The sequence below is a fragment of the Curcuma longa genome, unplaced genomic scaffold, assembly GCF_044706935.1.
Source record: "Curcuma longa cultivar G26 ecotype Majalengka, Jawa Barat unplaced genomic scaffold, ITB_CL_G26_1.1 contig_21749, whole genome shotgun sequence".
Lineage (NCBI taxonomy): Eukaryota > Viridiplantae > Streptophyta > Magnoliopsida > Zingiberales > Zingiberaceae > Curcuma > Curcuma longa.
The window spans coordinates 21082-46645 of record NW_027431725.1 but is presented as its reverse complement, the minus strand read 5'-3'; the positions used below and the strand labels follow the sequence as shown (position 1 = coordinate 46645).

The 25564-nt window shown below is 37.7% G+C and overlaps 4 protein-coding genes, 1 non-coding gene and 1 pseudogene across 5 annotated transcripts; 2 read left to right on the top strand and 4 right to left on the bottom strand.

Moving 5' to 3' along the window:
• Window positions 1-154: 154 nt before the first annotated feature.
• LOC141817736 (inorganic pyrophosphatase TTM2-like) lies at window positions 155-6342 on the bottom strand (annotated as a pseudogene).
• Window positions 6343-9120: 2778 nt separating this feature from the next.
• On the bottom strand, window positions 9121-11725 carry LOC141817746 (uncharacterized). Its single transcript, XM_074705378.1, has 4 exons — window positions 11552-11725; window positions 11369-11422; window positions 11200-11251; window positions 9121-9461 (listed from the first exon to the last, which is right to left on the bottom strand). Exons 1-4 carry the CDS (start codon window positions 11653-11655, stop codon window positions 9249-9251), a joined length of 423 nt encoding a protein of 140 aa, XP_074561479.1. The 5' UTR covers window positions 11656-11725; the 3' UTR covers window positions 9121-9248.
• Window positions 11726-11990: 265 nt separating this feature from the next.
• LOC141817743 (uncharacterized) lies at window positions 11991-13624 on the top strand. Its single transcript, XM_074705376.1, has 2 exons — window positions 11991-12779; window positions 13291-13624. The coding sequence occupies exons 1-2, from the start codon at window positions 12060-12062 to the stop codon at window positions 13426-13428; spliced, it is 858 nt and encodes a 285-aa protein (XP_074561477.1). The 5' UTR covers window positions 11991-12059; the 3' UTR covers window positions 13429-13624.
• Window positions 13625-14211: 587 nt separating this feature from the next.
• On the top strand, window positions 14212-14293 carry TRNAS-AGA (transfer RNA serine (anticodon AGA)). The gene has a single exon. It is a non-coding gene; the product is annotated as a tRNA-Ser (tRNA).
• A 1329-nt stretch (window positions 14294-15622) lies between these two features.
• On the bottom strand, window positions 15623-17969 carry LOC141817737 (glycosyltransferase BC10-like). Its single transcript, XM_074705369.1, has 3 exons — window positions 17738-17969; window positions 16580-17202; window positions 15623-16499 (listed from the first exon to the last, which is right to left on the bottom strand). The coding sequence occupies exons 2-3, from the start codon at window positions 17108-17110 to the stop codon at window positions 15858-15860; spliced, it is 1173 nt and encodes a 390-aa protein (XP_074561470.1). The 5' UTR covers window positions 17111-17202; window positions 17738-17969; the 3' UTR covers window positions 15623-15857.
• A 548-nt stretch (window positions 17970-18517) lies between these two features.
• Window positions 18518-24864, bottom strand: LOC141817742 (vacuolar protein sorting-associated protein 9A-like). Its single transcript, XM_074705375.1, has 7 exons — window positions 24747-24864; window positions 23987-24134; window positions 22879-23049; window positions 20388-20567; window positions 19917-20208; window positions 18846-19052; window positions 18518-18753 (listed from the first exon to the last, which is right to left on the bottom strand). The coding sequence occupies exons 1-7, from the start codon at window positions 24839-24841 to the stop codon at window positions 18701-18703; spliced, it is 1146 nt and encodes a 381-aa protein (XP_074561476.1). The 5' UTR covers window positions 24842-24864; the 3' UTR covers window positions 18518-18700.
• Between the last annotated feature and the right edge of the window lie 700 nt (window positions 24865-25564).

Sequence of the window (25564 nt, the reverse complement as noted above, 5' to 3'; positions counted from 1 at the left end):
GCTTTTAAGATTTAAGGTCTATTATACGCATGGTAAATAACAATAATTTTTTATATTATTATTCATATTTTATTTGAAAATCAATTTTAATTAATATATTTTACTAAACATCTGCATGCTGCTGGAGACAGAAATAATAAAATACTTAGTGGTTCTACTATCAGAAAGATACAACTGTTTTAACTGTGGCTCTCCCAGAAGAAAGAAAAAAAAAGGCAGGCTAACGATAAAATAAAATGACAGAGAGAAAAAGAGAGGTGCACCATGACTGCTGCAAAACTTCAATGTGTTAGCTTTGTTGATTCCAGTGCGTTCCTTGTTGAGCTTGAGGCCCTGCACAATTGTGCCTCATGAAGAGGTTAATATATCTAAAGTCATCGATCTGGTTCATGTCATATGGAATTCCTGTTCAGATTTTTGAACAGAACAATGCCGATGCAACTCATCGCTAGTATCCCTATTGTATTCCAGTTGAACAATCTACTTCTGTTATCAGTTAAGCCTTGCCGGGAAAACAAAGGCAAGTGCTCGTGCATCAAGTTGTTGAGGTTATCCAGCTGATGCATGATTTGTCGCTGACCCCGCGAGACGAGCATTAGCTGCCGATGAAAGGAAGCATAACAGACCATATCAATAAAGTTCATTGGATGATAAAGATTGTTAGGAATGCAAAGGATTTAACATCACTGAAGCTTTAAACTAGTTATATTTACGTACCTCATCCAGTAGGGAAGAATCTTTATTCAGTTGGGAAGAAGATGATGAAGTGGGCAAAAGGGTGCCATTGCCCAAGTTAGACACAAACAGCGATGTCGGGACAGAACCATTACAGGCTTCCCCTTGGAGGGCCAAGTTTTGTTGGCTCATAGAAGTTCTCTGTGAGATGAACTTCTTATTGTATTCTTCCATTTGTGAACTAAATTCATCGAATCTTTCATTTAGAGCTGAAATCTGCTCTGATAGATGATTAACAGCTTCCTATACAGGATTGGTAAGCATAAAAAAAGAAAGTTGCATTAGACCACTTGTAACATAAAATATAGGCATGCATGCAAACAAAATCGTGATTTATTTCCCAGTTTCTACCAAATGAGCATATTGTCGTTATGGCAACTAACCCGACTGATTGCTGGTGATTCAGGAGGTTGTCTCTCAAACCTTCTCTGGTTGACATCGAGTCTGAGTTTGGCAATATTTTTCTCCCTTTGTGTAGAGAAGGAATGGGACATTCCGCTGAGGAAATAGACAGAAGAGTCGTTTCAAAATAGTTGTTTCCTTAAAATAGCAACAAGCATTAAGTCAGTTCCACCGACAAATCATCAATTGATGTACCCATAAAAACAAGCTAGAACAGTTAGGAGTAGAAGATGCAAGAAAAAAAATATCCAAAAATCTTTATTAGGGATAATAGATGGTAGCATGGTGTATTGGCCAAGTAACCAATGTTTATTTTGTGATTCTGAATAAGAACAAAAGTACTACTAATGCTAATATACAGAAACAAACCTTTTAAGAAATTTATTTCTCATGGCAACCTTATCAGCAGAAGCCCGCGAGAGTGCTTCTCTGGGACTAGAGACCATATCTTCGTCAATGCTGAGCTTTGTCCTCAAATCATCTGGCAATGCCTGCAGTTAAAAAATATAAATTATGCAAAAGCAATGGGGAGGGAAAAAAAAGACTAATGTTTTGGAACTAGGTGCAATAAGAGTTGTTGTAGAGAATCCATACCATCACTTCATTCACGAGCTTTTCCAGTTGAATCTGTTCAATGTAAGTACGTGGAATGAACGCACCTTCCAGACCCAATTGCTCTGCAATATGCCTAACGTACAGTCGCTCTTTTCCTTGCACCTTTCCCATAATCACAACTATTATTAATTTATGATCAACAAAAGGGATTTTGAGCCAGAAAGAAACATAGAAAGTACATAAGCATCTTTATAATTATAATATAGAAACAGAATAAAACACCTTTCCTCTTCCTCAAAAATGCACATGATCAAAGAAATTATGAAGAATCAAGAAACATAGCAAACAGCTGAAGTTTGCATAGACCACTAAATTCTTTCCTCAGGTGATGTGCCGTATATAATTCTTCAGAGTTGTGCATAAGAAAATGATAGCCAAAAAAGCATAGAATAAAGTTTCTTTCTAGTTCAGATAACATAAAGATGTCAGAGCCCTACTCCAAACTCTCATATTTGATGATTACCCTTAAAATGGGAAATTACATTATGTGCATGAAAGCTAGCGTTTCATGAATTCCTTATGCTTAACCAATGTCGATTGTAATATCGAATTCATATCAGTCTTTCAAGTGATGCTTCATTGAGAACAACTGTAGAAGGCTATAGGATAGTAATATATCACCAGCAATTAGTTAATAGAGAAGAGTCTACTTGGACAAGCTCTAGATCATTTTGAATGCACCATGAGGTCCATGTCATAGTGAATCACGCTGTCATATAACTTTAAGTTTCGCAAGTATTGATATTAGGAACAAAACCATCATAGAAAGTAAGAATCAAGATGTATGAAAACAGCCCTGCATCCTCAGTAGGGACTGGTGAATGCCAATGAAAATCTAGCAAGAATACTACAAGAAATACTATTTAGAATTACCAAAAGTATTTCAAAATAGCCTAAATTAGAAACCAGTAAGAATAGTTTCCATAACTACATTGTGCATAACCATGAAAGAGCCATCTGCAAGATACAGTTTCTATCTATGATCTCTGTAATTTCTTCACAAGCTGAGTTAAGAAGATGCATGGACTACAGAAGATTATTCTTTTGACTTTTATAGGTAATTGGATAAGTTATTTCATCATACATGATGACTAAATGACTATTAGATAGGAAAAAATGACTAAATAACCAAGTCCAATTAGAACAGCTTTAATGATATTGTAGATTTCATTACAACCTAACTGAACAGCAATTCATAATGAAACGCAAAGTCTATCAGTAGTATGTTAGGTTAAGGAACTATGTTGAAGAATCTTCCATTATACACTATTCAAATCAACACATAAGCAAGAATGTTCAAGCTGCTCTAGATATAAATTAACATTTACCTCTAGATATAAATTAACATTTACATATGCATTCCAGTTACCTGAATGTAATGGCGATTAAGTTGTTCTAACCAATCAATTTTCACAACCACCTTGTCATCATAAAACACATGACTGCTTCTCTTCAGAATAGCTGCAATGCTATAGCCTAGCGCCATTAACCCACCAAGAAGACGCACACTGACTTCAAAAGTAATTCTGGGTGATATGATGAAGGGATTATCAGTTACCCATTCCTGGAAATTCACAAGTAGCCAGTGGTCACAGTGGCATATGAATACACACTAACTATATACAAGCAAAAGAAGATGTGCAAAAAAATATCAGACTAGGCATGTGAATACAGAAAATCCTTGAAATAAATATTGCTGAAGATAGACAATGCATTTAACAAAAGCTCACAACTTCATCCCATTGCATATTTGTGACAAAATACTCAAATTTATGAGTCAGCAAAATCAGGAAATATGCATACAATGCCAATCAAGAAAACAGAATTTTCGTTTATATCAAACATGTTTCAAGAAATATGTCTAAAATTTACATGATCCTCATCCACAAACCATAAGCCACATTAAATAAAAATTGCACAGTGATTATTCAGAATAGCATACCTCAAACATGAGATTGTACTTTCCATCTCTGTTTCTCATTCTTAAATAAGATTGGCATGCTTCCGGGTCTTCACCTGGTGGCAATAAGTATATATCATACGTTTCTTCTGTGCTTTCTTTGTGTTCTTGGGAAAGAACAGACTTGATTTGATCCACTGGTACATTCCTTGGAGACTGCAATATTAGAAAGAAGTTTAAGCTTCAAACGAAATTAGCTGAAGACATCAATATGAACAGTTTGCAAATACCATGCCTCCAAACACTAGCAACCATGTATGCAACAAAATCCAAAGACTAACCTTTAGAATGTAGGTTGGATTCTGGAAGCCTGTAAATGGATTGAACTTGTTGGAGATTTTTATATGTGCTGTTTGCAAGTCTGGTTCAATGAACGCCTTGTACATTGGATAAACCTGCATAATATAGAGAAGTCAGTATAAATGGTCAGGGCTCAGGAGATTCAAGTAAATGAACTCACTAATGTCAGTTAATTTAAAGTTTAGTTAGTAGAAGCATAAAGAAGTTTTCTCAAAGAGAAAAGACAAAGTAGATAACTGTTTCTGAAATTTGATGAATAATCTCTTCAGGTTCTTGTCCAGCACGCTGTATGTCCCGCAAAACCCTTTTAACAAGGTCAAAATGTACACCACCAGTCACAGAAACACGCAGATCAAGTAGAGGGCGCAACTTCTCACTTAAAGCGTAAATCCCTTCAAGAAAAACAATCCTAGAGCTAGGCACATCAACAGTCCTGCCATGAAGAAAATAATAATAAGGATGATGAATCTATCCTACGAAGAACTTAATGGAAGTTCTAGTAATTACACTCATATATAATCAAACCACTGTTGATTATTACCTGTATCCAATGCGACTACTTGACTTGAAATCATATATTGGCACCTGAACAGACTTCCCTTCTTTTAGTCCGCGAATATTCTAGCAAAGTGTCATAATCTGTTAGCCGCGGATCTGGAAGAAAATGCATGAATTAGAAGTTTCCAGCATAAGGTGATGTTACAATAACCATCAGTTAGATATCATTATGCGTCGATCGACATAGCAAAACATCTTGTTCCATCCATCATCTAGAACCTAGAACTCTATGATACAATGGCACTTCCTCTATTCCTCGCAACAATGTGTGGCTTCATGTGAAGAAGCTGACGACCCATAGGAAACTCTCCGATATGCCAAACATGCAGAGACCATGACTCCTCTTTCTCCCTGTGCTTAGGGTTGATGTTCGACACACCTACTCAACCAACACTAGCACCAGACACAGCCAACGTGTCTTGTTCCGTCAAGGAACCAAAACTCCAGCTTAGAACAAGATTTTAAGCCTTCATAGCAACAGGTATTATTTAACTTACATAAAATGAAGTTATGTTTGAGATTATCAACAAAAAATTTACACGTACAAAACCAAATAAACCTAGTTTCTAATCATGAACATACAAGAAAGAGCAACCAATGAAGAAACAAGTGGCATGTTCAAAAATAAACAACATCAGATCATTGTGATGCAAGAACAAACAACAAATGACAAACATCTTAGAGCCAAATGTGTAGATATTAGTTGTGGTCAAATTGGTCATTTAAAAGCATTTTTATACATTAAGGGGTGGCATCTGAGAACATTTGTGGTAACTAAGCATCTTCAAAATCCAAGTACAAGAACCACAAGTGTCCATTGCATCTCAGTGCATCCTTGTAAGGATGTGACTTGGGGGACCAATTGAACTTGTTTGTCTTCATGCACATTGTTGTTAGCCTATATACTCTAAATGAAATATTTTTTAAATAAAGGAACTGGAGAAAGAGGAAAGACAGGAACCAAGATGTAACTCAGTCAAAATTAAAAGCATATTCAAAGATGTAAGAATTGAAATGCCCTATTCAAAATATAATGCAGTATTATTTAAAAAGCTCTGAAATTGTCCATTCTAATCAAATCTATTAATACTAGATTCACAAAAATCAGCTAAAGGATGGTGAACAGGAGTTTTTCTTCTATCATCAAAATTATAAACACATGTAAATGAAAGGCAATACATCAGCAAAATACAACTAACAAGGCAAGTAAGAATCTTTTTGAGCTACCAAAACATGAAAGTTGAATAAAAGAGAAATAAAAATGCATTAGATAGGAATATATATCAGTTCCACTATCCATGCTAAAAGAACTGAGGAAACAATATAAAAAGGACAAGAAAATAAAATAAAAGAGGATATGACAGCAAAAAGGAATTAAAGAAAATAGGAGCAGTCTATTGAAAGAAAAGTTCTTTAGACCTACCATCGAAATTTCCATCAATTATGCGACTAGAATCATTGTAGTTGTCCATAGATATGACAGCGATGCTCGGGATGAAATTGAGAACCTTCTCAGTAAATACAGTCTTCCCAGCCCCAGAAGGACCAGCTACCCCAACCACAATAATCCCATCATTCTTTTGAGCCAATAACTGGCATGCACGTATTACTATGAAGAAACCTTTTTCAAATGACAATGGATCTTGAATTGGAACAATTTCGTAACGATCAGAATTCTTTCTCTTTGCCAACTGAACTTGATCTCTTAATAGACCATGCCTACGAGATAAGTCCATGATAGAATTATCTTGATCCATCAACCAAAACAATATGGAATTGCTCTGTAACACAAATAAAATGAGCATGAGTTGAAAGAATAAGCCAAAAAAAAGAAACTAAGCAAAATAACGCAAGTGCCGAGAGGAGGTTGGAATATGTAAGAAAAATAAAAACTGTAATCATAATCACTAAGCTTGTGTATGAAAGCTACTTAAGAATCTAAAATATAACGTGCAAATATAACCGGACTCAAGAGTTTGAACTTTTCAATTAAACAGAAACATTTGGTAAAATTTTCTGCAACTAGATGAGGAAAAACAGCATATATTATGCGAAATAAGATTATGCAAGATGCTTATGCATTTGAATGAAATCAATATCAAATTGACACTGTAACCTAGAACTTGATGCAAATGATATAGAGCTGTTGTCAAAAATTTCAGGTACAGTACCAAACAATTTTCGTCTCAAAATTTGAAATGTGATCCCCACCTAACTTGGAAAAGTCAATTAAAATCCTCAGGGATACAGTTCCCTCATAAAGTCATCCACGCTGACAATTTCCAATTTCCTCAGTGAATGCATAGTAACCACAGATGGGCTATGCAGTTTACATGTGCATAAAAGAAAATCTTATTTGGATCACATGCCCTTGTATACTCTATATCTTCAATGTAGTAGGTTAACCATATACCACCTACCTACACTTTTTGAAACCTTGAAATACATTAAGATTCAGGGTTCAAAGCAAACCAACCTAGCAGTCTCCGTTCAGTCATTAGCCAAAAGCCAGGAACCGTAAAAAGATGACATAATGCATGCATATAGTATTATCCTATTGCTTCCTTCATGAATTCAAAAAGTATTGCTTGACAAAGAATAGACTGAACATGATGGCGTGTATGAACATTTCCAAGTTCAGACATGGGTCCTTACACGGGATAAGAGAGTACTCACTCTAGGCTTCCAGCAGATGGAAAGTGGAAAACTTCCTGCTTGGATATGGAGTTTTATCCGAAACAAAATCTTGTCAATGTCAAAAATATAAAAGTTCGATCAAGATGTTTAACTGACCTACCACAAGTAGTGCATCAGTTTTTTCCATTATTTGCTAAAAAAAACTAATTAGGATTTACAAAAAGATCCTTGTGTCTTTTCCATTTCAGCCATATGAAGCAAATAGAACTCCAAACAAGTAGAGGTTCCTGATGGATGTTTGTAATCCCTTGAGGTAGTAAAACGAGAAAAAATAATAATTTTTCCTATCAGGTGGCTTTCCAGGTGATAGCACTTGAGGCGGTTCCTTCAAAGTACAGATGAACCCCTAGGAGTAGGAGGAGACCAGTGCTACAAGTTGACGAAGAAATCTACTTTATAGTCAAGTTGTGATACAAAGAATTTACTGAAGGTAAGATACTTCTCTAACACCTAACTTGCACTTTGATAAGAAAAAAAGGATCGACTTTATCCGGCGGGTCCCCGCCACCCCCCTTCCCCTTCTCCCCCAATTCAACTATTATGTTCTACAGAACAGAAGTTATGGACAGTGACAAGAGAATATCAAACAAATTCACCAGGTACCTATATGCCATTTACAGCCCAGTCCGAGTGCACGTAGACCATGGTTTAAACCACCCAACAACCAATTAAAAAATAAAACAATTGCAGCATATATCAGTTGAATAAGCGAATCGTATCATAAAAAAAAACGAAAAATTCCACTCTAAACATCCATCGATAAAAGTTTGAATTAAACGTTTAACAAACTAACCAAAATGTCAAAGACTTCTGAATCATCGCTAGTTTCACTTATCAAGATTGTGCCACCCCAAAGTCAAGTACGGCACTCGAATTATAGTAAAAACGACTTATAAACTCCAATACAAAAGAATGGAAAGCGTCAAGAAATCTAGAAGAACGCAAGCATCAAAGCCGGCCACCTCGCAGTGGAAATTGAAAAAAAACTCAAGGCCAACTCTTGCTGCATAACTTAAGCAGAAGATCTGGGCGAAACGTCACAGGATTTCCAAAGGGAGCACGAAGACACACTCACTTGCTCGGCAGTGGGATGAGATCGGGGAAGAGATAAAGGCGGCGGAAGCGGAGAAGGGATCGAGTGCGGCGGCTGGTAGGGGAAGGAGCGGATGCCGAGAACGATCGAGACTGGCGAGGCGAGGCGAGGCGAGGGGGGAGATCGCAGGACCAGATGATTCCCAACCCTCGATGGTGCCACGGAAACCCACGGTGGACCTTTAAAAGTCTTATGCGGGATTATTAAACAAAATAAATTGACTTCCGTACCCACTCGTGCACCGTCCTCGGCGGAAGCGTGCAGTGATTGGAGGAGCGCGGGGCCCGTAGAGAAATGGCGGGCCCCCTGTGGTGCCTAGTATCTAAAGGACAATCGAGGACTGCTAGCGCGTGGTCAGCTTTTAATTTAAATCGGTGCCACAACAAGACGTGTAATCATTGGACTAGATACGATACGATTCAGAATTTAGAATAAACGAATAAAAGATTGCAAAAATAACACAATATCATGATTAAAGGGAAAACGTTATTTGATAGAAGGATTAATTCAGTTATTAACTTAAAAATTAACTTTAGAAGGATCAATTAAGCTTAACTTATAATATTAATTAGTATACAAATGGTGATAAATAGAGATAAGACGATTACATAGATAAGCAAATAAGAAGATGACAATGAAAAAAGGGAACTTTAGATGGCGACCAAAGAGACGAGCACAATGGATGGAGAGAGACCAAGGAGTAATGGTCAAAAGGCGGCTTATGATAAAGGAGGAACAATAGGGAAATAATTTTCGCTCACTCAGATAATTTTTTTTCAGATTTTCTATTGACCAAAAGCATCGATTAGCCATGCTTTTCCAATGCCACAAATACTAAAAAAGCTTGAAGCTGAAGAAAAATCATCCGACAGAAACTGAAGAGGAGCATCATTTTGTGGGATCCCCCTCTGCAGACTTGGTGGGGTTCTCTCTGTCATTGGGATGATTGTTCTTGCCCAAGTTCATCAGATTAAGATTCCATCGTCGCACGCAGGGGGCTAGTTTAGCAAATTGATTGCTCAGGTTTGCACGCAACTCGTGTGGAGAAAATTGATCTGGAGACTGCATAGCTCTGCCCACGGACTCGATAGCAATGTCAACCTGCAAATTGCAGCAAGCAAAATGATAGAAAGTTACTAAGACCGAGTTTAGCAAAACATATTGAAAAACAAAACCAGTTTTTCTTGCTTGAGAATCTATAGCATCAAGCAAAGATATTGGATACCACTAATTTAACACGGGACGACAAGAACACGAGGCTGTGAGAGAGAAAATTGCAGGTTCCAATATGATACGAGGAAGAACCAAGGGAAAAGTGTATAAAGTAAGCTATAAAATGAAGGCAATCGTTAACTCAAAGGTGCTGAGCAAATAAGCTACCGAGTTATTCATCCATGGCCAGTTCACCAATTCGAGTCAAAATGTTCCAAGTATATCATGTAGAAAGCAGATCACCATAGATAGATCTGACGTCTGTGGCAAAATATGCAATAAAGGCTGAGAGGCATCCATTTTGTAGATACATATTCAGTGTAAAGTCTAGTCTCTAAAGGCTATACGTGATAAAGTAAGAAGAAAACTATGATGGCAATGAAGACAAGAAACATGTATTTCTTTACCGTGTTTCCTCCTAATTACCCAAACAAACCAGAGAATGCAATCTGTAAGTCAATGGAGATTTTTTCTATACAATCAATCCCACCCTAAATCAAACTATACCTCACATAAACACAACCACAGACTTCTTCAGACGTGCAATGAATGGATAATACTAGCTGACCACTTCCCTAATCATTTTTGGTGCTGCCATATGTTCCATTAACCAATCAAAGTTACACAATGCAATAGTCTTAATATTATCATTGGAGATAGAAGACTGTTATTACTCGTATTTGGAGGATAGAAAGATGGAGGGCTTACATGATTCCACTGATTGTAGGATAACAGTCGAGGGCAAAAGATGTGGAGGGTTGCCGAAGGCCTTGGCCTGTGCAAAGCCTAGGGAGGTGGATGGTGGCATGGCAGTGATGCAAATGGGTCATTGGAACCGGCCAGCAATTAGAACAGGTACTGGACTCCAATGTTGTGAAAGCTGGGAAGAAATTAGGAAGAGAACTTAAGGAACATAGAAACTTAGTTTTATATTTTCTGTCCGCTGTGGAGTGTAAGAGATTAAACGAAAAAAGGTGCTTCACACAGTACTCAATAAGAACCCAAGTTTCTTTCTACTTGGACTGCTACATTTGTCAAGGGTCCCTAATTCCTATATACTTAAACAACTAAGCAAGTCAAACATGCACTCTAAAATTTTTGAGCGTCCAATCTCCTATTTACTATCACTTGAATATAGCTATGTAAGAATTCTTTGGGTTTTTTTTTTCTAAAAAAAATAACATTGTATAGTTCAGTGGCTAACACTAAGAGTGGATGGCCTAGGAAAGATTATTCATTAACTTTTAGGGCAACAATAACTGGTACTAACAACAAGAAACTTCATCTTTGTCTCATCGATCATAATGCCCACACCAGTATCTATCAACTGATGATAAACTAAGAAACTAACTTCAGGAAAAGGAGAATTAAACTTTATAGAGACCAAACAGTTGAACAAGACTAAATACAATGAACTGAGTGGTCATTTGGTTGCTTTACTTAGAAATGAATGCAAAGTAATACGCAAAAGCAAATACTGATAGAAAAATGACTTTCGATCATGCTCTCAAGACTTATCCAGTGACTCAGCTCAAAGTGAAGAAGGATTCTAATTTCCACCCCCAGTACAAAAAAAGACACAAACAAAAGACATTTTTGACTACAGGATAATCATTATGATTCGTACCGACTGCGAAGCGGCATTCACCAAAGATTTAGCTATCGGCAAGATGCAAAACCTGAAAAATTCTCGTGATATTACAACCAAATTCACTGGATAAAACAAATTACACAAAAATAAAATTAATTTAATTCATGGAGCAATAAAAGGAGTTGAAACAGCAGAAAGAGCGTACATTCCTCGACCGCCTGCATAAGCTTCTTCAGACGGATCCTTCCAGTCGTCGAAACTGAAAACAATTCCCAAATAAAATAGGATACGAAGCTTGTCCCAGATTCTCAGAGTGCAAAAGAAGAAAACAAATCCCAAAAAAACGATTTTTTGTAAAAGAAGATAACAAAGAGATGGAAGAGAATACATCCAACCATAACGCTTGTCGAACAACAGGCGTTTCGGAGGCCTAGGCGTCAGGGGAAGAGGTAGCAAGTGGGCGTTCTTCGCCTCCGACGAGTTCGCCTCCATTGTCGCCTTAGCGAGCTTCAAGAGCACCTGCGAGAGCGGCGACTGCCCCCCTTTTCCTAATTAGGGTCTCGGCAACCCGTCGGCTGTGATCGACATCGCACGAGCAGTCCACGTGAGTAAATTATTGGTTTATTAGTTGGCACAACGAGAACCGCGGGCGGGAAAAGTGTCCAGGTGCGGTGCTCTTTAATGCGCCTTCAAGATTCGTGCTGTAGCTTGATGAGCGGTTCCCTGCGAATGACGGAGATGGCTGCCGTCGTGATTCTGCGGCCGCACAGGTGGCTTTCGCCTTCGCACCCACGAAGAAAGAACGCAACCACGTGGCCTGCCTTCCTCTCCTCTCGTGCCTTCATTCTCCTCTCTCGATCTCCTCCCTCTTTCTGCTCTTGAGCGACGCGGCCGCCATGGAAGGCCATCTCGAGTTCCGCGACTGGGAGATCCTGATGGGCTCGGACGCCGGTGAGGACGATTGGAAACCCTCGCAGGAGCACGATTCTGGCGACGGAGCCATCGTGCACGACCACTTCGCGTTAGATTCGCGGGAGGAGCGCCGTAAAGGAGCCTCCTTTGATGGAAATGACCACGATGAGGAGACGGTTAAGGCGGCGGCGATCGCCGATTCGAAAAACCCTAGGTGGGTTGACCCGGACACGGGGGAGAAGGACGTCGGTTTTCCGGAGGCGAGTACTGATTCGGATGGCGGTGGGTTCGATGAGCCGGAGGAGGAGGAGAAAAGATCGCGTCTTGGTAGCCAAAAGGGCGAGCTTGGTGGTGCTAAAGCGCCGGAAATCGTCGAGAAGATGCCTGAAGATGAGGAGGGTGAAGAAGTAGTGGGTACTATGAAAATGGGAATTGAGAAGCCCGAGGAAGAAGGGTGTGAAGAACATGTGGAGATTGAGGGCATTGGCTTGCAGAATGATTTGGTTAAAGGACGAGAGAAGAAAGTGATGGCTTGGTGGAAGCTCCCGTTTGAGCTTCTAAAGTTGTGTGCTTTTAGAGTGAAACCGGTTTGGTACATCTCCCTCGCGACAGCGATCTTGGGACTTTGGATGCTTAGGAAGAAGCTGTACAAGATGAAACACAGGAGCAGAAGCATTCCTCTGAAGATTGCTCCGGAAGTAAAGGTAAAAGATTTGCCTTTTGTTTTCTTCTTGTTATGGAATGCTACTACTGATAGTTTGGAACAACTAGAAAGTTACAAAATTGATTCCATTGAAGATGAAACTGAGCTTAAATACATCCAATTTACCATGTTTATAATCCATGCTTTTGATTTCATAGGAAGTTGAAATTGAGATCAGTTGGTGAAATGATATGGTTGGCTACTTAGCATTCATAGATTTGGCGAATTAGAGTTGAATGGCATCCTTACATTTGTATCATTGCATACATCAAGTTCTACAAGTAACCACAAGTTGAATTGCGTTACTTATAAGGAATAATTGGTAATATATATGATCTCCATGCTCTGTGTCAAATGAACTCGCTCCTGATTTGCAACTTATTATCTATCAGTTGCTTTTTTTGCCCTTGAAGTTATTCCATTGTTATTATGCTAACTATCAGAGTTCGTTGCTAAACAAATGTCAGGTCTCTTTTAATGTCCTTCTCCTGATTTCTTGTTCCTCTCCGCAGAAGCCACTCCAGTCTCAGTTGAAGATCCAAGCGGTGCGTCTCAACGAAGCCTTCTCGGTCGTGAGGCGCCTTTCGATTCTAAAATCTCAACTGCCTGCTGGTGGATTGACCTCGTGGTCAGTTCTAACGCTTCAGTGAGATGCTTCGCAGCTCCACACAAGGAAAGTTGGCTCCGATAAGGCATGAGATGTTTTTTCCTATTAGTTGTGGATCGTCTTCCTTCTATTGTTTAGTCTTTTCATTGAGTTGATGTTGGTCTGTGTTTGAGATCAGTAATGGATGTTCTGTGCCTTTTATCTATTTATCGAAAGAAGTTTGTTTATATTATTTTTTACATATTAAAAAAAATAGAATTTGTCATTCTAGCGATGCCACACGGTCAGTTTTATGATCATCTATGATGAAATAAATTAAGAAATTACAGTTGACTATTACGGAAGAGGATATTATCTTGGTTTCGTCGAAATTCAAATTTTTGTCTTCTTCTATAAGTCTATTTCATCGTAATCAATTCATTTATGTTTCAAATGTTGTTTGTATTATCCTATGGAGCTGACAGAGGCAGCATGATGAAGATTATTGATTGAAAAGTTAAATCACAGACAAGATTGTCGTATAACTCAGTAAATTTATAGTTTTCATTTTTCAGATATTATATACAGTTTGGATGTGACATATCGAAAATAATAAACATTAAGAGGGCCATAAAGATAAACTAAACATCGAGCTTTAAATAAGTTTTTAAAATATACATTAATGAGCAAGGTTATTCCTTTTTTAATTAGATGCGTTAAAAGATGGATAAAGTTAGTGTTCAATTAGGAGTTAAAGATCAGTTAAAAGCTAGATCGTTGTGTAAAGCTGTTTCTTCTATACATTTATTCTATTAATTAATTGTTGTCCGAACATTAATGTAGTCTTGTGGTCGTGCCGGAGTGGTTATCGGGCATGACTAGAAATCATGTGGGCTCTGCCCGCGCAGGTTCGAATCCTGCCGACCACGATTTTTAAATTGCTTGTGAAGGAAGCGTTTTTCCTAGTTTAACGGGTCGAACCGGCTGGTCCAATCCGGTTGTCAAAACAGGCGAACAGCTAGCTAATTAGCAAGCATGCAAAATTCTACACACTTCCTTCAATTCTTAGTCAGAAAATTAGAAGGAATCTTATTTTATTTTTATTTTTATTTTTATTTTTTAAATTTAGATATTTAATTCTTATAATCTCATTAATTGATCCATTTCTACTAAAATTTTTCATTGATTATTAGGATAAATTAAAAAGTACAAAAGAATTCTAATTGACGATCTAATATTATAAAATTTTTAAATTCCTAAATAGAATATGTCCTAAATAAAATTTAATTTTTTTCTCTAAAAAAGTCCACTCTATTTTTTTATCATCGCATCTTAATCGAGGGTTAGAAGTAACCTGATTTCATGTTTTAATCTGAAGATGAGGTTTGTGGTTCTACCCACTTTTGACTTTAATTTTTTTTTCCTTTTTCCATACCAAAATTTTATATATTTTACTAAATATACTCGTAAAATAATATTATAATTTAGCTTTAGATAAGTAAAAAAGTAGTATTTTTAATAAATTAATTAAAATAATGATTTTTTATATTCTAAAGATTGTGATATAAAAGCATCTACATTACATTGATGTTAATATAGAAATGTTATAACACTCAATTGATATTTATAATCAACGTGAGCGAGTGTTATAACACTTACAGATGTTCAATTCTTTGAACATAATTAATGAAGATATTTTATAAAAAATAAAAAAATAAGAATAAATATCAGTAAATATTAATGTTAAAATGAATGTGAATGTATGTTAACGTTTAAATCAATATGAGTGTGTGTTAATAAAAAAGAGGTGTTAATATAATAAATTTGTGACTCGTGGATCTTATAGTTTTTTAAGAGATGATATATACTAACGTTCAAACTAATACGAATGCCCTAAGGCTATGACTGATTATAGCATATTTACCATCATATCAATTCTTTTTTTTAAGAAAATACCTTTGAGATTCTAATTAATATGGTGCTAAAAAAGGTGAAGAAAAAAACTAATAAGATATTTAGTCAGTAGAACAAAAAGATACCTTGCAAATGGCTGGTTGATTAGCAAGCTTAATTAAACAATCTGCCTAAATTATCGACATGAGGCAGGTCCTAACTAAAATCTGAGTGAAGTCACACATCATACATTAGTTGGCTCTTACTTCACCATCATTATTTGATAATTGGTGACCTGATCTTAACCAACTCAGCAAATAAACAAACATTCACAACAAGAAAACAAATGATCACAGTTTGGGATGTTTGGTAGGAAGAGAAAAAAAAACAGTTGCATTATTAGATGAGTTTATCTTCCAACTCCAGCTTCAACCACTGCTACAGTCTAATCTAACAACTAGAATACAAACTATGAAGTGAATGATTGTTGCTATTTACATAATTTATATCTAAACAAATCAATGAATATATCTCTTGCATAATAGCTCCAAAGCTGGAATTGATATGGATAGATGATTGTGAAGCAATGAAGTGAATGAATCAAAATCCCATTACTGCTTGAGTAAGGTTGAGCAAAGGAGGCAATGCACTGGGAGCAAACTTCCTGGCAAAGAGAAAGCAAATGTTGGTTGGCACTGAGTTGTGCATGCAGAAGGTGCCATTGTTTCTTATGGCCTGAATAAACTCCACTGTGATATTCGGAGCGCCGTATCGTGCCGGATGAGGGCCGCCCCTGGACCAGTCGACCCATGTCACGCTCCGGTTTGCTGCCAACGATCCATGGAACATGTTCAGATAAGTCGGGATGTAGTGCTCATCCGGGTAGCAGGAAGGCTTGCAGTGCCTTCTGAAGAGGGAGTAGTACTTGTAGTCCGCGATTATGCTCACCGCTAGCTCGCGGTTGAGCTCGAACCACTGAGAGCCTTTCCGCCACTGATACAGCATGATCTTGGGAGCCATGCGCCGGCTGTATCGCCCGCGGCCCTGTGGGGTGTTCTCGTCATAGGACTCGACGAAGCTGTGGGCTGAATTGATGAGGTATTCATATACAGTAGGGAAGTTGTGCACTGGAATGCAACTCTCGGAGAGCAGCACAAAGCGCTCGTTGGAGAAGTCCAATAAAGCATTGGCTAAGAGGCGCTTCTCGGCGTCTACTAATGTGATGGATCCCCATGATGCCTCCTGCAAGTAGATAAAGAGGTAAAAACAGAAGTTTGATTGAATGATGTTACGGAATTGAACAGAATTTGATAGCTTCTCACCTCGCTGGGAATTTGTCTGCCGAAGAAAACGGAGGTCTCTGGTACACTGAGCCTGTAATCTGGAAGGGCGTGCACGTAGATTGAGAACAAGCCCTTGTGGCCTTTGAAGAACCTTTCCCAGAGCGGGGCAAAAGGCAGAGGCCCCCTTGTCATGAACATGAACGCCACCTTAGGCACTCTTTGGAAGGGGTAATCCTCCATCTTTGGCACCAACGACGCCCTCCAAAAGAGCTCGTCGTCAGACATGGTATGTGCCAAGTTGGTCGGCTGGGAGAAGGTCTTGAAGCCTGTGGAATCTTTGTAGCATTCCGTCGAATAGATGGTGGTGGGGAAGAATAGCTCGGTCCGCGAGGCGAAGTACCGAGTGTAGTGCGCGCTCCCAGATAAGCCCAAGACGATGCCGCACATGAAGACGAGGAGGAATGAGACGAGACTAACCAGTCGGCCGAACGACCAGTCCTTTGGTGAAGATGGAAAGAAATCCACATCTGCATGATCTGACTTTGATCTCAGCTTTATCTCGTTCCACATCTCTTATTCTTTGAGTTGGTTCACCAGCGAAGGGTATCGGAATCGAGGAGCAATGATCTATGAAGTTGTATAACTATTTCCTGCTTTTTTTACTGCAAAAAAATGAATTGTTTTGGTCAACCAGAGAATCAAGAAGCATACAAATAAGGGAGATCAAATCCATAATCTCATATAAATCCAGCAACTGAGACCCTTTTCTGGTCGAGCAGATACTGTAAATAATAAACACCAAATCAAAAGGCAACAAAGACGAAAGTTCAGAACGAGACCAAGCTGGAAGCTCCCATCTTGTGGAGATTCAACAAAACGAATTAGGATAGCAAAATGAAAGGTGATCAGATCCATCCATGAAAAACTACTGGTCCTCCCAAAAATCTACTTTTTTCAATAATTGCCGAAAGAAAATAATGAAAACTTCTGAGAAGACATCAATTCGACTGTAATCCCTGATGAGCAAATAGAAATCCCCCTCCCCTCACCCAAAAAAAAAACAGAAAAGAAAAGAAAAAGGGGGGGAAATCCCGATCCTTGACAAAACCAAAACTTTCCAACGATTTCCTTGACAACTGAAACCGCAGAAGAATTCGAGCCCAAAAAAAAACTAAATAGAGAGAAACTACAACATACCTCAACACAAACGCGCAATATATACATCAATCGACGCCAATCCAATCTCTCTCGCCGCTCGCCGAGGGATCGAAGCGGATCCAAAGGGCGAAGTACAAAGAGAAGAAGAGCAAGTGAACTTATACTCGACCTCGATCAGAAGAAGCGGGTGAAGATGAGCAAAGCAAAGGGAGAAGACGAGATCGTTGATCGGACCTCGTCGCCCCCACGAAAAGTCCGATCTCTCGACCCTCTCACCGTCGACCTCTCTGCTCTCATATAGAAAAGTCTCCACCGAGTCGCGAATGGCAAACGGTCGGCCCGCCACCAAAGTTTATTACTGACCAAACATTTTTCCATTTACACCCGACTCGTCATTGGCTAATCACCGGGGCCCACGAAGCCATACATCGTGTCGTAACTGGTAACGTGAGAGTATTTCCAGCGCGGATGAAGAGGACGAGAGCGACATGGGATGAGTTGGAATTTTGAGGAGGATAAAAAAAAGAAAAGAAAAATAATTTTAAAAAAAAAAAGATTCCACCGTTATTGAGATGATCGGGTGAACGTTGGCTGAAGTAAAATAATACCCTTTGCTTTCAAGCGCCGTCTATTTCCAGGACACGGTTTTGTTTGACGCCGTCAGTTTGGTAGACGGCGAACTAACAGTTGGCTCTCGCCCTCGATAAAACTAGAAATTCAAAGGTTTTTCTTTTTACTTGAGAAGAGAGAAATAAGAATTAATATCGACAAATTGCAGACTTAAATAGGAAACGCAGTTGAGATAAATTGATTGCAAAATTATATTATTCAAAACTATTACATTATTATAAACACATCATCTGAAAAATAACAAGTTACAAATCCGTTCTGGTTTGGTAATTGCATCTGAAAATGGATGCCCAGAGGAGCATCAGGGGACGAAGACTAAGTGAAGGAACTATGTACATATTACAGATTCAAGTATAAAGCCACCGTAATGTCTCAGTCCGTCTCTTCATCAAAAGGATGCATCCTTGAAGTTCTATTATTGATGGCTGTACTACCAGACAAACAAATGGAAAGTGTGCAGTTGACATGGATTGGAGGAAATAGACAGATCAGAAATCAAGATTAGTTCTTTCAGTACCTTTATCAATCTGCTCTTTCATTTTGGCCTTGCTTTTTGGATCTTTGAGAGCACGAAGGAGGTGATTTTGGTCGATGGAGAGCTGGCTGAGCGCATCCGACAGTGCCGTGTACTTTGTTACGATGTGCTTATACGAGCCCAGCAATTTCTGCACGTCCTCGAACCTGAGATCCTCTGCTTTGGCTTCCATGAATGGATATCTGTAGCCTGGCAAAGCAGATGGATTATCAGTTAACAAAGTAAATACTATTAATCTGAACATGCACTCAGTAAAAAAGAATTAGAATGGCAAAACGTTTATTGTAATTCATTAGATAGGAAAGAGACTTGAAACTTGATTATGGAAACGATAGGTAATTGTAGCTTATCAGAAATGCACCATTGAAAGCACATTCTGTGGCGTCAAGACAGCATTGTGTAGGAATGGCACTAGGGGATTTCAGCTCCTGTGAACAAAGCATACACTTCAATCATCTCTGCTCCCACTCAAGTAAAAATTCTCTACGATACCAAACTTGGAGGCTGGAGCTTGTAAATGATTGTTCAACTTTGACTCGTAACATGTTATTGTTGGTTTTAGTGAATATGGTAGACATATCTATGGCCTTATCATCCTTTGTTGCCTTTGGTGCTTCATGCATTACTTTTTTATATATATTGTTAGTTCATTTACTTAGATATCCCACCAATATATATGAAGGAAGCAAAGCTGGGTATGTGGTCATTAATACAAATGCCAAGTCACAAAATAAACTCTGCAAATACCGCTTTGCTTTGTGGCTTTAGAATCTAGAAAAATATCTAGATCAAGTGACAAGATTGGCTGAATGTTGGAAGTATGGAAGTATTCACCAGATAAAACCATATAGGTATACACTAAATCATATGCCTATGGACAAAATATAGTGTGCTAAGGTAACAAAGTCCTTGTAAAATCGCAATGATCCATGAATCAAATCAAAGAATCATTTTAAGGTTACCGGTAATAACTACAGATTGAAAACATATTATACAAGGCTATCACATGACTCTGTAAACTTTAACAAAACATTATAGTGAATAAGTAGCTACCTTTGGCATTAATCTCTTTGCCATGACTTCTCAGTGTGCTGGAGTTGGCTTCAGATGAGTGAACCATAGCACTAGGCTCATTGATAGTCATCTCAATTGCTGATCTTGCTAATTGCATATTTTTGTGAAATTCACTCTCATCCATGGACAGTGAACTAGCATTGATATTTGCTATGAATGTTTTTGCTGAAATCAGATTAGTAAGGTAGTATTCCACTTCTGAAACGAGTTTGGAATGTTTCCTAAAGAGCTGAATAAATTTAAGGTTTGAATGCAAGTGGGGTGGATTGGCCTAGATATTTGCACAAAAAGAAGACGCATCAGTTTCAATACAATGAAAGGAAAAATGACCCACATAAATAACTGAATCTGAAACATAGAAAAGGAATTACCAAGCAAAACAATTACAAAGCTAATTTTTAGGAATAGTAATATTTGGAAAATTTTAAATTAGAATGAAAGAGAGTTTGCCTTGATTGTAGTGAATATAAGAATTGGAAGAAAATCATCAGCCCCGGCTGGTTTGTAATTTGTTGTCATTGAAATCTCAAGCAATATATTGTTTATGATACGACAGCAATTCATAATGCAGTGCAGTTTATCCCGTGGAGCTTTAAAAGCATTAATCTTTTGGAGCTCTTTTGCTGCAAACTGGTAAGAGTTGAGAGAAAATAAGTTAGACCAAGAACCCAGCAGGAGCAAATTGGTTATAATAACTAGAACTGTCCATAGTAATTTAGAGAGGAAAAACAACTATAAAGTGCTAGATCAAGAATCTGATTTATTAAGTTTTTATTTTTACCATTAATTCAAGATCCACTAAATATTGGTTATATTGGGTTTTATAATATTTACACCTTACCCGTGTAAGGTTTAAAATCTCAACCTATGCCGAGGTTTTGATCCCGGACCGGAACAATATAGTTTCAGTACCGTATCATGTCGTGCCGATATAATTTCGATATTTTTTAAATATAAAATATATTAACTAAAAATATAAAATTTAATCTAAATATTTAAAAATTAAAATAAATAAATAAATATATTATATTAATGAGATAATTTTATTAGACTTTAACTAAGCCTATTTAAATTATCCTGATCATAATCATAATTAGGAGTTGATTAAAATTATTAACCTAAGTTATTTAATTAAATAGTAAAAAATCTTCCCATGTTTTGCACTGCACAACCTTCAGGCCAGAGTGACACATCCGCGGGGCCTCGAGGCGCTCCGGCACTAGAGGCGTGTCTGTGCCAGTTCGCGAGCATAACGAAATATTTCGCTTGTATCAGACGAAACGGCATAAGATTTTAAACACGGATAATCCACAACAACACAATTGAAACAACATTAACAATCAATTAAAAAACATTGAAATCAATTTGTTTGTAGATTTAAATACACACATTGAAGAATCTTTTCTTGCATATCTTTCTTGCTAGAACAATTCATGTTTCAAGTTATTCCTTCGAATTTATGCATGTCAAATTTTCATATAGACCTTTCAGGTACTCATTACACTATTGATAAGAAGCTAGGCATATGTTCAAACAAAATGAGTGTGCAACATTGTGCTTGAGTGCATTCATCCTTAAAAGGCACAATGCTCAAAGTCATGTTTCAGTTCAGTTCGTGTGGCAGTGCAGAGAGAAAACAAAACATGAAGGGAAATTATTTAGGGAGAAACAAAAATACATGCAATCAGGCGTTCAATAACTCATAAACCATCTTATTAGCTAAAATGAACACAGGTAATTTTGTATTTTGTTCAAAAAGATTATTAGTATTGACATCCATAGAATTATTTGCCTTGAGTAGTGTTTGCAGAATTAGTCAAGTTGACTTGAATTTTCAATTTTAGTTTGAAATTATATATTTTACTCTATCTTTAGTCAAAGTAGCCAAAGCGATTGAACTAGTAAACCTCTTGACTTGGATCACCAACCAGTTTGTTGCAGCCCACTATTTGCAGAGATGATACCATTGCCAATTGCAACAAGTTTCAAAATATCACTCTGTTTCAATTGGCATGGCATGACGTATATCGCTCGGTGAATCCAAATCAAAATGGGATCAACCCAGGAGGTTATACTTAGCTTGCTCCTGCAGCTTGTAAACAAGATTCTATTGCATACAATAGGCAATGCATGGGTACATTTTGGGTCATACTAAGGAAAACAAGGAGCAATGTTAAAAAATCAGACCTACCTCAACTGCATTGTTGTTGTTTGCCTAAGATCCATTGAGGGGGCTTGACGTAGCCAATCTCTGCCAACAACTTTGTTGAGGGGGCTTTGTAATTGCCTTAATCGCATAACCCTATCTGCGTTCCAATTTCCAACAACTTATCGATCAAGAGTAAAGAATTATTGTTAATTGAGAACAATCAACCTCCCCCACCCTCCCACAACCAACTTCCCACCCCTTGAGAGAGGCATCAATGGTATGATGAGCCATCTCCATTCCCCTCATCTGTTACTTCTACCCCTTATTTTTCTCCTCTTCCTTCTCTTCTTCTTCCACCTCCTTATCTTCTTCCATTTGCTCCTCTTATCTCTCATCCTGCACTGTTGGAATGACTGATCTGTGATGACCAATATTGTGTGTAAACAAGGGTCAACATTAGTACTGGAATCATAATATAAACCTTGAATTGACACTTGGATTATAACTTGGCTGTGGGACTTGATAAATACTCAACTCTATTGTGAAACAAAAAAGGATTGCCATAAAGGCTGATACCTAGGGGAAAAAATTATAACCATAGTCACAGGGTTCTTTTCAATTTATATAAACTAAGAAAGATACATATAAGAATCAGGTAAATAAGTAGTGGTGAGTATAAATTCATTATGCAACTTATAACACAAGAGTCATTCTTACTGGTGGACCACTATGGATATGAAGAGTCACACGAGCAGGAATATGAGCACTGAGGAATTTGTGTTAGAGTTATACCAGCCATGAAGCTTCATTTTGGAGAACTCTAGGCATATCCAATTGATCTGGTGTAACAAAATGCTGCAGCAAGCAAATTTTCTCAGAAATCTCTTGGTCCAATTTCACATCTTCTGAGGAAGAAGCAAATGTACCATCAAATAACTTCGTCATGATGAACTTCTCTAGGCCCTGAATACAAAATAAAACATTCACATATGACAACTACATTGTGAAATAGGGTCATGTTAGATAAATTGTAGACCTAGGTTCACAATTTGTTACACAGTCCAGTCAAGGCTTAATATATGTGATGGCCTCAACAATACTTTTGTCTAGTCTATAATACCAGCTTTTATGGTCTAATCAACTAGTACATGATTTTGAGAACCTTAACCAGTGAAAAATCATCCTTTTTTAAATGAAAAGGGGTGAAATAAGTTTGCCTGATATATTAGATAGCAAGAAAAGTTAACAGTGGACAAAAGATCAAAACAAAGAAGGTTCTGGACAATTGAACAACTGTTTCCAAATTTCCCAATAACCACCTCACATTGGTCAATAATCATAGGCGAATAGAATCTTTTCCCTGTTCCAGTACTCTGCTCCAATAGGCAAGATGAAGTCAGGATTTGAAACAAACAGGTTATGATTGCATATTGGCATAGGTATGATGCAAATGAATGAAATGAAACATGCGTGTGTGTGTGTGTGTGTGTGTGTGTGTGTGTGTGTGTGTGTCATGTGTTTTCTCAAGCAATCTGCGTGAAACAAATGTTCCTCTCCAATTGTATTTATTCCTAGATCACTACAAGTTTCAAGTTCATTTCCCATATTTCCCTTTTTTTTCCTTTTTCTCTCCTAGTAGGAGTCTCTCCTTGTTCCCTTGTATCCATCCCTCTTCCTTCAAGGAACATGTATCAGTTTATCTTAAACAAATATCAGATTTTATGTTCCTCAAAATTAAAGACACTAAAAAAAATCCTAGTTTTTTGGAGTCAACTATATGGTTCAGAGATTAAACGTGCAATGAAAATAAGGAAATAAAAGTATATATAACAAGGGGGGAGAGAAAGATGCAGTAAGAAAAGTTAACTAAAAAATATTAAATACTAAACTTCGTGGTTACCTCCATTGCATTATCTATTTCTTCATGTGCAGCATGAGCCCACAAAGGATGCTCCTTGATGGTAGTTTCCATTCTAGCCAGGAAATCTTGTACCCTTTGGCCTTCATCTTCGGCATCAGAATTTTGAAATGAGAATGACACGATGAAGCTGCAATTACCTCTTACTAGTCATATTTATTTACTGAGAGAGAAGGGGTTTTTACCAGAATCGCACAGCAAATAAATGATTCTGACTACACATAATTGCAGTAACAATATTACACTAAGGTAGGACCAAAACCAGAGAATATATAAGTACGTACAACAGAGAATCTGAAGGGATAAGCAAAGCCGAGAAGTTCAAAAGAGAAACAGAAAAACTTCAGCGGATTTGGCGCATGACTTCAAGGAATTTCGAACTAGAAAAATCTACAAACTTCTGAAAAAATCTCGAATGAAAAACAAAAAAGTAAGAACTGACTTTGAAACCGCAACCAGTATACCCCCACTTAGTTAACCCAAGAAATAATTAATGACCTGAAATATTTTTTGAGAGGAAAAAGCTAACTCGGAGTCTCGTCTTCAGAAATACCAATCTGAACAAAAACGATTAAACCCTAGAATCCCATGAAAGAATGATTTCGAAAGCTCGATCTAAGCGTCACAGCCATGGCGTTCCACTAAGTTATCTACAAACTATAGCCCCGAAATCAACCGCAGATTGAACACGAGGAATCGATGAATATAATTTAGCAAATATATATATGAAAATTGGGAGGACCTTTTGATGGAGCGAATGAGATCGGCGGCAGCGGGATGGCGAATCCTATTGAGAAAATCATAGAAATTCGGTTGAGCAGTAGAAAGCAGTTCCATGAGAGATCGACACTTGAATCGACTTCGATCGTGATTGCCATATCCATTTTCGTCGCCTCTCCGGCGGGGAAATATATCAAGGAATACCGAGGCAAGTGACTGGCTCGACGAATGGTAGCTGCGACTCGCAGGTCGCCATCGCCAAAGTTTTTTTTTAATTTAAAAGGATTTATTTTTTTTTGACAAAAAAAAAGTTTCCCACGTCAAATCTCCAATTGGAAAAAATAAAAGAATTAATTTTTATGAGAAAAGGGTCTGTAAGTAACGAGGAATAAAAAGGATTTTTATTATTATCAAAAGGATTTTTTTATTAAAAAGTGTCTTTATAAAAATAAAATAAAATCGTGCATCTCTTATCTTTTTACAATTATTTCCTTTTTGAAGTTTTCTCTCTCCTTTTTTTTCCCTCATAAAACAACTATATATACTCTCTAAAATTGACTAATTTTTATAAAGGAAAAATATTTATTTTTTATATAAAAGTTATTAGAGATTTTTTAGAAAAAAACTTATTAGTGTATAAGAAGGGAATTAAGATTGATTCATTAAACAGGTGATCAGTCAATTGCAATTCTATTGGAGTCAGCTGACGTCACTTTATTGGCCGCCCCGCAGTTTTTCCCTTGTTCCGAAGAAGAATCCGTGGGAGGAACGAGTGAGACTGCAGGTCATGGAGTGAGTCTCTGGCATTTTCTTCGGCGACGGCCGACGGCGGCGAAAGCT